The sequence below is a fragment of the Neofelis nebulosa genome, chromosome 1 (assembly GCF_028018385.1).
Source record: "Neofelis nebulosa isolate mNeoNeb1 chromosome 1, mNeoNeb1.pri, whole genome shotgun sequence".
In the NCBI taxonomy this organism is placed as follows: Eukaryota; Metazoa; Chordata; class Mammalia; order Carnivora; family Felidae; genus Neofelis; species Neofelis nebulosa.
In genome coordinates, this window is record NC_080782.1 from 139,060,335 (window position 1) to 139,074,411 (window position 14,077).

The 14,077-nt window shown below is 44.5% G+C and overlaps 1 protein-coding gene across 2 annotated transcripts in view; it reads right to left on the minus strand.

The window, feature by feature from the left end:
* The window catches only part of PRDM6 (PR/SET domain 6), a 234,698-nt gene that overhangs the window by 122,473 nt on the left and 98,148 nt on the right, over positions 1 to 14,077 (minus strand). Inside the window, exons 7-8 of one of the 2 annotated variants that reach the window (XM_058737846.1) lie at positions 13,469 to 13,645; positions 5,046 to 5,952 (exon numbers count right to left, since the gene is read on the minus strand). In XM_058737846.1, the coding sequence (XP_058593829.1) occupies positions 5,838 to 5,952; positions 13,469 to 13,645 (292 nt within the window). In that variant the 3' untranslated portion in view covers positions 5,046 to 5,837. Of the gene's footprint in view, positions 1 to 5,045; positions 5,953 to 13,468; positions 13,646 to 14,077 lie in introns of those variants that run through there. The other variant, XM_058737854.1, reaches the window with a different exon arrangement.

A 14,077-nucleotide genomic window follows, 5' to 3' on the forward strand; every position in this document is an offset into this window, starting at 1 on the left:
TTAAAAAGAAGAAACTAAGTAAATACTGGCATTGTTAAACACGACCATGAATTACAGGCTCAACATCTGACACAAGCCTTCCACAAGGAAAGCAATATGCTTCTCAGTTTGGTTCTCCCTGGCCAGTTGTTCCTGACAGCTGATCGTTGGGTTTGGAGAATCGAATCTTGAGAAAGTCTGAAATGTGGCTCTTCCCGGGACTCTACGTTGTTATTTGGTAGTAGTCCAGATAGGTGTTAGTGATAGGGAAACCTCACACTCTTGGCTGGATAAGTACCCAAACATCCAGTCGCTTCACAAAATGTCTCCGAACCTCTTTGCCTTGAAAGGCTCCTGACAAATGAATGACCTTTCTGGAACGTGCTGTTATCACTCAAAGCAGCACATCTCTCAGGATCTTTTAGGATTTGATGTCAGGAACTGGAAAAGGTTATGGGAGATAAAATTAAATGCACATCGAAGAAGGAAAAGAGAAGCGAACTTTTCGGAAAGTGTGTTTGCTATGTGCCCGATTCCTACAGGCATATGTAGCCTCAAATAGAAAACGACAGATTCACTCCTAAAACACAAGGCTGCCTGGGCCGTCTCTGAGGGACCCACTGACCTGAGGCTGTTCCAGAAATGTCCCGCCTTTTTAGATGCATCACGTTTCCTATTTTAAACAACGCAACAGATACCTGTGTTTCAGTTTTTACAGCAGGGCACGCTAATAACAGCAATGATGCTATTTCTTCCATGAAACGCAATGAAATGTTAGCTGCTTGTAGGAACAACTCTTGCAACCCGTTACTACCAATTAATTTCGCAATGATACACCAGAGACCCGAGGCCTGGGAAAGTGGTTTCATGGAAGAGGAAGACCACCCAGTATTAGTTGCACGAAGAGATGGATAGCGAGGTCCAAAACCAAATTTAACCAAACAACTGCTCTTCTTAAACCAAAGGTGGGTGTCCACACTGATGTGCTAAGACCCCTGGGTACCATTTAGGGGTCGCCACCTCTGAGAGCACCACAGCCACAAAGTGGGGACAGGGGTTGCATTGCCAAGGCTTGTCACCAATAAGGCTTGCTCAGACGCACGCAGGGGATGCCGTGTTCCCTGCCTGAGCACGTCCAGCCCGTATTTCTTCCCTAACCCTAGAAGAGGGCCGTAAAAACCCTAAGACTCTGGACTCCAGTCCTGGTACCTCGATATGGATGCTAAGTAGCCCGGTGGGTCAGCCAAAGACAATGTAGTGGCACACCTTAATTTCTTTTGAAATATGCTACCTCTGGTCCCCAGTTGCACTGACATCTGAGGCTCACAACTGTAGCAACCTCTGTGACTTCACTAAAATAACAGCCTAAAGGACTAAAATCCCCATGCTGTTAGCCAGCCACTTATGAGGGAGGATACGAGAAAATTGTATTCTTTCATCAATAATCACTTAAATAAGGCCACTTAGAGCGAACACCTAAAAGGGGGCATTTATACAAAATAAAGAGTTCGCTGGGGCACCATGGGTGGCTCAGATGGTTAAGTGTCTGACTTCCACTCAGGTCACAATCTCATGGTTCATGGGATCGAGCCCTGTGAAGAGATCTGCACTGACCGTGTAGAGCCTGTAGGGATTGTCTCTCCCTCTCTCATTCTCTGTCCCTCCCCCACACACTCATGCTCTCTCTCAAAATACATTAGAAAAAAAATTTTTTTAAACTTCAAAATAAGAGTTCACTAAATATTTGTTGAGTAAACGAACGACACCAGGCACTAATCAACTGACGAAAAAACAGATGAGTTGGTAAATGGTAGTAAAGCTTTGTACATCTGGATCAGAATGAAGTTTTTCAGTTTTTACAATAAACTGTAAGCCCTGTGAGGACAGACGTGGTGTCATAATGTTTTCTGTCGAGTTATCCACATAATTTTCCCCCCAAAAGGCTACACTTGAATGGAAATTCAGTAAATATTTACTAACTGAATCAAATTATATAAACTATACAAATCTGGTTTTACGGCTTTAACTATCCACACAATAACTCTATAAAAGTAGATCTTCCCCTTTTAAAAAGTCACTATGAAAGATAAAGACAACCAAAACTAAAAGCTTAGGTTTAAAAAAAAAATCATACACATTTCCTGGGGAAAATATGTGACTTTACCTCCAGTTACTGAGATTTTTCTAGAAATGTTACTTTTGCAGCCCCACCTGGCATTTCCCCTTGGCTTAGGCTCTTAGCTAGACAAATGAGCATGTGCGAGGATAGTACATCTTATTCTGGAAATACAAAGTGTTCCCCAGTGATAGAAGAGGGTAATCATGGAAAGCTTAAGGAGGCAAATACCGCTTCGGCGGACAGCCTCCCCTGTCCCAGCGATTCCGAGCTTTTATGCTCTTTACACTGTAATGAATTAGGAAGTTGCTAAGAAGGGAAACTGGCAAAATTTATGATGGCAGTTTCTGCCACCCATTTGCAGTGTCCTGAGTATCTATCATTTTTAAGTACAAATGCTCAAGCAATAGCTGGGAGATATTAGGGAGAAATCCCCTCCATGGCACATACCTCAATTAAAAGCATTTATAACCCAAATAATGTCTGGACCTGCTTCAGGACTTCAAGTCAATTTATAGGTGGAGGCCTGTCTTACGAACAGACAGCCTGGGCTAGTCCGCTAGAAACTGAGGACGGCTCAGCAATGTGAACATTAGGGCTGTCCTCGATTTTCTATTTGTTAAAGAGAAAATCTTTCTGACCAAGTTGGGTGGAAAAGACATGCCAAACGTCTCCCTTTCCAATAAAGGAGAAAAAGAGGCTTCAATGGAGCAGAAAGCTAGAAGAATCTTCTGGTTTAAAAAGGTTATTGCCATATGAAGTGGGACTTTGGGGTCAGCTAGGAAAACCCTGAGAGTGGCAGAGACCACAGCTATGGAAACTTCCCGTGGCAGGGGTGCCTGGACGGCTCAGTCGGTTAAGCAACCGACTTGGGCTCAGGTCATGATCTCACAGTTTGTGAGTTCAAGTCCCGCATTGGGCTCTATGCTGACAGCCTGGAGCCTCGTTTGGATTCTGTGTCTCCTCCTTTCTCTGCCCCTCCCGTGATCATGCTCTGACTCTAAATAATAAATAAATGTTTTTTTTTTTTAAAAAAAAAGAGAAACTTCCCATGGCAGACAAGGGAGGAGTGAACTTTTCTCCATCTTGCATGCGGAGGTCCTGGGAACTGAGTAGAGCACATGTGTGTTTCATTGTGAAATGCGGTAAATGACAGAGCGATACTTCTCAGGGAAAAAAATCGTTGGGGACATACAGGTGAGTCCCTTTGCATCACGTTCAAAATGTACAGCCAAATGCTTCATCTTTAATAAATGGAACAGCTTCCTCCTCTGTACAGCCAATCTGACATGTTCTTAGAGGTTTTAGGTTACTAAGGCTCCATGTTCTTTCCACCGTGCCCAATGGCACGCAGTTTTGGCAAATGCCTCCATCATTTAAGACAAGGAACTATGAGACAAAACACATTCCTATCTACCAGAGGGAATACTTTTCATCAGCAAAACTTACAGGGCAGCACAGGATGCTTACAAGTTGCTCGACAAAAAGCCAAAAAGAACCAAGAGAACATTCTAGGTCATATCTGACAATGGAGGTCAGGATTGTTCAAATTCCTCTTTGGAGCCCACAATCTTAGAGATTATTTTGAGACATAAATATATTGTTAAAAAGACAAATAACAAGCCTGAAATGGAGTCATTTGCACCAGCACAAGAGTCAACCACGATTTAACTACAGTTTCAACCTAACCCACGAATGTGACCTTTTATGAGTCAGTCTGAAATTTCCTGACCAGCGAAGTAACCTACATGATAAAAATGCTGCCAGTTCCCTTCCCCCTAAAAAAAAAGATGTCGTGACCTGCAAGAACCCTTCCTTTTCATTTGCTGATAACTTCCTCCCCCTCCTTTCTTCCTATAAAAACCTCCTACTTAGTCCAAATCCTGGAAGCATCTCTCTGCTCGCCAGATGGGACACAGTCCAGTTCATGAATCCTTTAATAAAGCCAATCAGATCTTCAAATTTACTCGATTCAGTTTGGTTTTTTAACCATGTATGTATAGATAAATTACAAACACAATGAGGCCATGTTCCACACCCATTTTAAATGTGGCAGTTGGGTGCTAAGGGGCGGGGAGGCAAAATTGAAAGTAAAGGAAGATTTTCTGAGAAGCAAATCCATGAGGACAGAATCAGGTGCACCACACAGGGGTACCCTTGCCCTCCGGCAGCCGGTTGTGTCTCGTGTTTTTGTTAAGGGAAGACCGGGGGAGGGCTAAGAGACAAAGAGTTCCTCAAAAGGCTGTGTCCTGCTACCACGCGATCAAGAAACCTACAAGGCAGACTTGGGCTCCACCACGAGGCTGGGAGCTCACGGACATGAGTACAGTGGCCACCCGCTCTTCCTGAGAGTGGATCGTTTCGCGGGATGTGGACCCAATGTGACCAGGCACCACTGTCGAACTGCCAAAAGGCTACCTCAAGTTCACTCACTTCCCTTGTGCTCAATCAAGGGGGGGTGAAATTATGTACACCATCTTTGCTCTTCCAACAGATTAACGATGAGAGAAGAGTATTATCAAGGGCCAGAGGAGATGAACAGGTAATTCCAACTGATAAAAAAAGCTGTTCTTGTGCGGTCTGTTCTAATCACAAACAACCCTGTCCCCAGTTCCTCCACTCACTGCTTCCTGGTCTGGGCTATTTTCCCTTATTTTTGCAGCAACGCTCCCCTGACACTCAGGAGTGAGGAAAGGGGTCTCCCGGGCTTCCTCTACTGGAGGAAAGAAGACAAAACTACCTCAGAGGGCGCTGACAATGGGGCATCCGCTGGGGCACCCTTTCTGTTCACGTATTCAACACTTTCATAGACACAATGAAAAAATTCCTGGAAGCCTAATACCTTATGTTTCGGCTTCGTACCGAAGAACTTTATTTTTTGTTTTTGTGGTTTTTTTTTTTTTTTTTAAGCTAAAATGTTATTGAAAACAAAATCTTCTCCACTAGCTGCTTCGGAACGATATACTGTATTATGAAGCTCTGTACATTTTAAATGTTTCTGAGATCTTGACAAGACAAAGTACGTTCCCCACTTTTTTTTTCCCCCTTCAATCTTGAAACCGAACCGTTTTCTTCCTGTTCAAGGCTCCTCTGCCTCAAGGTCAGGCTGCCGGGTGGACAGATGGACGGAAGGAGTGGCGTAAAAAGGGCCTTGGAAACAAGCGTGGAAAACACAGACACGGGCCACCCGCGGGGCTGACGGTGGCAATGAGTTAGCGGAGGCTCTGGCTTCTGGTTGTGCGGTCCTGCTGGGGTGGCCAAATAGGGCCACGCAAACCCCAACGGCAGGAAGGAGGGCTGTACAATGTGGGTCCCCTTGAATCATGCTACTAAAAAAAAAAAAAAAAAAAAAAAAGGTGCAACGAGAAAGAAGTCCCTGTGCATTCTTAGTCACAAGTGTGAGCCGAAGAACCCACACGATTCCTCCCTTTGGTATTAAATTACAGTTTAAAAAAGCTTTTTAGAAACAAAGCAAATACATGGGAGGACCGGAAACGTGAACCGTCCCAGGTTGTGGTCCACTGAAACAAGTCTCATCCCTAGTCATAAATAAATAATCTCTTTCCTGGTCTGACTTCCACGCCAGGATCAATATCTCTTTAACATCTTACTTATTTTATTACTGCTTTTGGTTTTCTGGGACTGATTGAAAGTTGCTCAGAGGAAATCTTTGGTTTTGCTTAAGTGTCCATGACATTTAATCATGACTTTGCTTGCAGTTTAATTCCAACCAGTCAATCAGTTAATCCACTTCAATTGATTCTGGGCTCTCAGTTATTGGCTTGCACTCATTGGGCATCCGCTGGTGCCGGCTCAGCTGCGTGGCCTGCGTGAAGCTCCGTTCACACCTCTCGCACCTGGTGGAGGCAAGAGAGAAAATTGAGACCGGGGAGCGGGGGCCTGCAGGGTGATGGGCTTCCTCTCATCCTGCCTAATGAGAACAGACACTCCAAAGTGGCTTCAGATTTTACCGGCTCAAGAGGTTTAATTGGTGGCTCCTTCCAAGGCCTGGATGCCCGGGACGGGACAAAGCCCGTCTGATGCAGAACAGAGGGATCTGTCAATAGGCAGGGGGAAGGTGATTTCTCCAGAGAGCCCTGTCCTGCTGCAGCTCTGATCACTGTCAGTTCAAATAGATAAAGAACAAAAAGAGATTTTTAGGAGTGAGCCATCAAAGCAGCAGCTTGTCTGCAGTTTTCTGCTCCGTAACCCCAAAGAGAAATTGATGACAAATAGAATTTCACCTGCTGCTAATTTAAAATCGGGGATTCTACTCGCCTCGGCGTAGCAGCCAAAGATCCCGTGTCACCTCCGAACATGGGGTGTGGAGGAAGCACTACATTAGTCTGCGGCGACCGCAGGGGGTGGGTGTGGGTGGTTGTTTCTGTGCAGAAGTATCACAGTGCGAGCAAACTCAGGGCAAGAAGAATGTTTGCGGGTGGGATGGGAGACAGAAAAATTCAGGATCGACCCGTGTTTGTGTGGCTCAAGAGGCTCAGCCCTCTAGAAGGTACAGTAGAAAGAAGGCAACTGTGGGCCATAGTGAGGAGTCAGTGTGTCTGATGAGGAGCAAAGTGGCATCCTGCTCCAAGAGTAACTCCTGGCTTTAATGTTAAAAAATAAAATAAAATAGTTTTAAAAGTAGATCGTAACCTAGAGACCCTGAGCTCAACCCACCTCCTATGCAACACACTGACTACCTTGATGGCCACTCAATCTATATAAACCTCCCTCTCTCTCTCTCTCTCTCTTTCTCTCTCTCACACACACACACACACACACCTCCAATGATGGTCTCTAGTTTCTCTGTGGTGGTTGCTATTCCTGGCTGGGGTCTATGACTATACACACACGCAAACTCTAGCAGCAAGCTGGGCATAGACAGTGATTTCCTGTCACCACTCTGCATGCACGGGCTGCCTGGAGCACTGGCCGAGCACCCATTAGGGCACAGCGGCTACCACAGCCATCCCCTCAGTGTCTTCTTCTCAATCATTTGAAGGAAAGGCTGTTCAGAAGAGTCGCAGACAGTTGTCCCTCCTTCTCTTTCTAAATTCTTTAATGCTTATTTTTGAGAGAGACAGAGGGACAGAGTGTGAGCGGGGGAGGGGCAAGAGAGAGAGGGAGGCACAGAATCCCAAGCAGGCTGCAGGCGCTGAGCTGTCAGCACAGAGCCTGAAGTCGGGCTTGAACCCAAGAACCGTGAGATCATGACCTTGGCAGAAGTGGGACGCTCAACTGACTGAGCCACCCAGGCACCCTGACTGCTGTCCCTCTCTTAACTAATGTAGTCACTGGTCTCAGGTCCCTGCATGACTGGATTGTGGCAAAGCTCTCAAGACAACGCCCTCACTGCTCCATCATATGCCATGTGCCCCATTATCTGGGGGACAGTCCTCTCTTTTTTATTAGTACATTATATACAAAGTATCTAGCCACAGAGATAATTACCATAAATAAATAAATAAATAAATAAATAAATAAACAAACAAACAAACAAAACATATCCATCCACTTTGGGGATTCTTGTATATTTTTTAATGCTGGGAGCCTGGGACTTGACCATCATGCTTGGATTTTTCAGGGCTCCCGTTCCATCTGAATGTGTCAGGGTGAAGAAGTTGTGTTTCTTTGATTGTCTTCCGGGGAATATTTTTAGCAGCCCGTTCCACTGTTAAAAACTGCACTGTGATCTTGACAAATGTATAATGTCAGCTTTAATGTATCAGACCTATCAGCTCAATGAAAATAACTCAGAAGTATTGATCAGCTAATGATTTTTGGTGTATTCATTAGCGTCCACGGTTAGCTCATCCTCTCTGTGGGGCTCCCGAAGGGCTGGTGACATGTTATCGCATTGCTGATCGTTTATTAGCGAACCGATCAGTTACTGGATCAGCGTGTCAGAATATACTACCTTTCACGGCTGACCAACTTTCAAATTATTATATTCCTTTTTAAAAAAAAAATTCTGAAGCTTCAGAATCCATTTCAAAGAAAACTGTTTGAAAATTACAAGGAAAGACCGTGTACCTGGGTCACACTTCTGCACCTCTAACCTTGTATATGAGAAGATAAAGAATTCACAAGTGAGAAGGTTAGTGCTTCATATAAGGCACAAGTGTACATCTATACGTAATAATTAAATATCCAGACTGGACGGAAACATTAAGAGGAGAATTACATTACTCTCAAGCGTGTGCCTAACTGGCCTCCTAGATACTTACTCTCTCGAAATAACTTGTTGTAAAAGAAAATCTACGAAGTCTGTCTATAGGACTCCCAAGATCCTCACTGAGAAATCATCTTGGGGCACCTGGGTGCCTTAGTCGGTTGAGCATCTGACTCTTGATTTCGGCTTAGGTCATGATGCCAGGGTTGTGAGATTGAGCCCTAAGTCAGGCTCTGTGCTAAGCATGGAGCCTGCTTGAGATTCTCTCTCTCTCCCCGCCCCCCTTCCCAGCTTGCACATACGCTCTCTCTAAAAGAAAATAAAGCAAAATGAAATAAAGTAAAATAAAAGTAAAACAAAATAAAGTAAAATAAAACAAAATAAAATAAAATAAATCATCTCTACTGCCATCTGCTCCAAGTGTGAATGAAAATACATGCAGGTATGTGTATCTGTGTGGGTTGGTTCCTTACCAAATGAGGAAATGAAGACAATCAGATACAAAAATAATCTTTCAAATAAGGAATGAGCCTCCATTTTACATTCATCACCTTTAATTTTAGAAAAAATCCATTCACAAGTTATTTTCATAGTTTAATGAAACTCATCAGAAGGACTCCATGTAAATACCTGGGTTCTGGCAAGTCAAAGCCAGACTTCATCCGTGTTGGCATGTAATTAACCCTGAACTATATCACAGATGGGAGACCGGGTACCTTTAACCCTGGACTTCATCGAGTGCAGCAGAAAAAGGAGCAAAGCACGATGGGGGTAATGAGCTGGGAGCAAAGAAATGCTCTTGCCCACACGTCTTCCTCACTAGGCGGATGTCACAGCCACAGAAGGAACACTGCGCGAATGATGATGTGGAAAGTCATCCAAATATTCCAGCACAGAGAAACCCCCAATTTTCTATGAATATGGATATCTTAGTTATATTTGATTTCCTTTTAGATCGGAAATCATTCTTTACTTAATCTGATAGGTGACTGGATTACAGGTACAGGGAGCCTAGCCATGGCCACCTGACACTGACAGAGGCCAAAATGAGGTCAAGTTCTGTTACACGGAATGGAAGCTCCAAGAAGCTCTCTTTCGTGCCTCTACAGACTGTCACCAAACGCTTCTTGGATTGGACCGAACTGCACAGGGCTGGTACATACGATGTGCTCAATGCATCTTTACTGATGTGCTCTTTTTATTTGCTCTGCTGCATGAATCTTGTTAAAATATTAGATGATCTTTGGAATATCCTTTTTTTTTTTTTTTAATGTATATACTGAGCCAATCTGGCTTTCCTTGAGGCAAAAACGTACGGATGAGTATTTTTCCCCTGCTTCTAACAGACATGAACAGAAGAACCTTTCCTGTGGGAAGTTTTGGTCTTCCCAGACTCCAAAGCTGGGCACCAAGCAGTTCACATGGGGTCCTCCAGGCAGAGCCAACCAGCCCCGCCCCCCTAAAATCTTCAGAGATTATGGTTAATGTTTAGTAAGAGAGAAGGAAAAAGGAGTCCTTACTACAAAGAAGTTTTAGATGCCAATTCACTTCCTTCCTTCCTTCCTCTTTTCACTAAAGAGCTTGGCAAATGCTGTTAAATGAAATGATGTCTTGCTTTTGCTCCTTACTGTCCATGACTTCCAGTGTCACTGTACAAACTGAAAGCCAAGACCTTCATCATGCTCCTTTGATAGGTATTTTTTTCCTATGGGCTCTTTTGACTTTAGAAGTTCTAAGTAGATACCCACGTTGGCTGCCAACAGGCCCACTATCTACCTGCAGCTTGAGGGGTGGAGTATTTCAGTGGGCTCTCAGCCAATCAGATTTCAAGGCAAATCCTACACTGAGACTCTGATCTCTTAACGCCATATCTTCTCCAGCCTTCTTTGGACAGCAATAATCTTGATCTGCCTAAACCCACATCCCAGCAGATTTCAGAACTTGGAAAGGGCTCTCCCCTGTCATGGCAGGCTCCTGAAAATTCTGTGAAAGCCTCCGGGGCCCTGGGCAGGTGGGACAATTTGGAGACTGAGCCACTGGAGGCATCTAGGTGCAAGTTGCTCAAGGCATACAGTTTAGGATTCTGCAGCTTTACGAGGTTCTTTTCTTTCTTTGTAACGTTGTTTAAGCCAATACCCATTAGGTGAAGTAGTAAAATTAACTGTTGAGGTGAAATCCGTTTTTATTGACTAATCTGCAACAAAGGTTTTTTTGAATGTTTGTTTTATGAGCTTGTAAAAGAGTATCTTCATAATATTTACAAATATCCATGGGATGGATATCTGTGGGCAATGGTGAGAAGCTTCCCAAAACTCCCTTGGGATAGTTCAATCCAGAACGATCTGATTGTATACACTGAAGGATTTAGTTTTCCATTTCCTAGAAGATGTTTAAATCTTGCACTATTAAAAACAGCATACACTCAGTTCTCCCCTGGGAATATATATTTGATAAACTAAAACACACACACACACACACACACACACACACACACACACACAAACCAAAAACTACCCAACCATGCATATAGCAGGTAGCTATCATCCCAGTAAGAGTAAAGGCAGAATGAACTAAAACACACACAGAATCTAATCCAACCAATTCTCATGCTTTTCTTAATTCGCTTTCCAGATGGAATTACGTGATGGTCACAAAAACACACTCTTGGAAAGGTAAATGATACAATTATTAAAGCCCCTCAAATATTAACCTGATGAATTCAAAGTAAGTTAAAATGGCAACGCTATTGGAAACATGACAAAAACAGGATGTTAGAGAAAAAAAAATTGCGTTGGAGTCAACGAGGTTACACATAAGTAACACCTTAACATTAATAGAAATCTATTTCGCATTTTGACCCTGAAACCTCTTCAATTAATTACTAAAACCTATTTACACAGCAACAAGATAAAAATCAATCTGATTCCTGGCACCGTGTCTGTCCGGCTGCCCTCTCTAATGTAAGGGGCCGGAAGGATCGTCAATCCTACGTCTTTGCTTTTGCAAAGCTCTCTTGCTCAAAGGCCCTGGAAACGTGCTGCCGTCATCTTCCACATCCAGGGCAGTGATGAAGCCAGAATGTGCTAACCCTCTGAGGGGTCAGGACTGAGGGCAAGGAAAGAGTACACCAAACTCTAGAACCTGTGCTAACCACCGGCCCTGAGGGGAGATGAGAAGAAAAGAGGTCCATTTGGGTGATCACAGCCCTAGAGGGTCCAGCATGGCCGGGGCAATGCAGGCTTGACTTCAGATCTCTTCCTATCCCCCTTAGCCAGATGCTTTTGCACAGTCAACAAGCTACACCTATGTACACAGACAACAATTAAAACTATTTTTACTACCAATATATATCATAAATTAAACCAGGATGAAAACGAGTTAAGGATGATGAATAAAAGTAACTAATTCATGGGAGGTAAGCAAAGATGACCCTCTTTGATGAGTCCTCCCTCCGATGGCAGACACCAAGGCAGGCAGGACCCGGGCCAGCAGGACTCTGCCACCCTGAGACAAGCTCAGCCTCGGGTTGAGCACCATGGCAATGACATCCCATGCCAATAGGTCCAAATGGAAAATTATGGGTAATGAGAGCCTACAAGACTCCTTGGCTGAGATTGAGCAAGATTCATCTCTTATTGCCTCAATTATTTCTCTTCTGGCTTGAACTTGTCCTAAAGAAAATGAATAGGCTGTACGTCTAAGTCCTTTTAATCTTCTTTCTTAACCACCGAAAGCCAGTATGGCAAATGAGTAGAGACAGAGAGGGATGAACAGCAGAGTTCATCACAAAGACAGGAGAAGTTGCTTAGAGACAACTGACCAGACCAAGTCCAATGTGCTAGTCCACACTCCCAAGCCTTTCCACCTACTTGGGCTGCCAGAAATACCTCTTTCCTTTGTCTATCTGGAAAACTCCTATTCATCCTTCAAGACGTATCTTCAACATCATCTCTCCCAGACAGCATTGAATCCTCCATTTCTGTGCTATCCTGTGGCACTATATATACATATTATTTTCCTGCTCTTCACTTCTGCACTCTTTACCCTAAATTTTTACCCCCATAAATTATGTGGTCCTCAAAGACCGGGAAGTGGAGATGCATTCACCTTTGTATCTTCTGTGACTAGGTGGGTGCCTAGTACAAAAGAAGATGTTCAGTAGGTATGTGCTGAATGAATGAATACGTACATGGATAAATGAACGACTGAACGAGTGACTGAACCAACAGCTCACCTCGCATGATTCAGATGTCCACTGTTTTCATGACTGTGCCGTATCTAGAAACAGTCTTTCACTCAGATGCTCTTACCTTGCCAAAGCCCTCGGAATTCATTCTCACCTCTTCCCACATTGCCTGAATCCTCAAGAATTCAGACATGCCCAGTATGTGGTTCTGTTTTGTTTTGTTTCACCAATATCGTAATTCTACGATCCAAAGAACACACTGGAAAGGCCACAGGTTGGCCACTGTCATGGAGTCAAACCACTTTAACAGATGGGGAAGAGGAGGAAATAGTTCACCAGAATCCTAAAACGTTCAAGTTCCCCAAGAGATCACTATTTAAATGTCCTAAACTGGGGTCACCTCACCCACGGTCATAAACTTGCTGGTGGCCAAAAGAGGACACTGTAGGGGCTCTCCGCTTAAATTCTAGAAGCACAGACCCTCAGGAACTAGAATCTCTTTTTTTTTAATGTTTATTTTTGAGAGAAAGAGAGACAGAGTGTGAGCGGGGGAGGGGCAGAGAGAAAGAGAGAAAGACACAGAATCTGAAAAGGCTCCAGGCTCTGGGCTGTCAGCACAGAGCCAGACGCAGGGCTCAAACCCATGAACCGCGTGATCATGGCCTGAGATGAAGTCGGACGCTCAACCCACTGAGCCACCCAGGCTCCCCTAGGAACTAGAATCTTAAAATGACCTACTCCTTCTCCTTTATTTTACTGATGCGGAAACAGACCCAGAAAGATCATCTTGTGTCCATGGCCGCACAGCTTGAGCCAGGATCAGGGTATAGGCTTCTGGACATCGTTCTTTTAATGCCAACCACCAAACAAGGAAGTCCTCTTGGAGCCTGGATGCTCACCTTCCAAAACCTTCTCCACCCGCTGGCTGAGCCGAGCGGCACTGTGCCAGCTGGTCTGCTGGCTCTTGGAGAAGGCTAGGAGGAAAGGGGGGGGTGAAGGGTCAGGCTCTACTCACTTGAAGGGCTTTTCTCCAGTGTGGGTTCGGATGTGGTTGTTGAGGGTGGTGGCCCCGGCGAAGGCACGACCGCAGTAGCCGCACTTGAAGGGCCGGTCACTGGAGTGAGTGACCACGTGGTTCCTCAGCTCTGATGGTTGTGAAAAGGACTGCGAGCAGTGACCACACTGGTAAGGTCTGAAACAAATAAAGAGACTGCCTGGTCATCACTGTCTGTGTCAGTCGGCGGAAATCAGCGTCACGAGGCAAGGGCCTTAACTTTCCACTGACATTTTCTCTGTTTTTAAAACCGCACCTAAGGCTTTGGCGGCTGGGTCCCCAAGACTGTGCCTGTGGCCCTGGGAACACAATTCACGGAGCTTCTGAGACACATCAGTATTCCCAAACGAATATTCCTTGCGGGTATCAACCATCCCAGTTCAAGAACCCTCGCTTTCTTGTTTTTTATCCCCACCCGAGGCAAATATTAGGGCGTCTGGGGAGCACGGAGAGTACGGGCGTGATTAAGCAGGAACGTTACCAGAGAAGATACGGAATTGTCTCTCATGATTCCGTGGCACTTTTAACTTTTCAAAGTGCTTTACGAACAATTACGTAGTTTAATCTTTA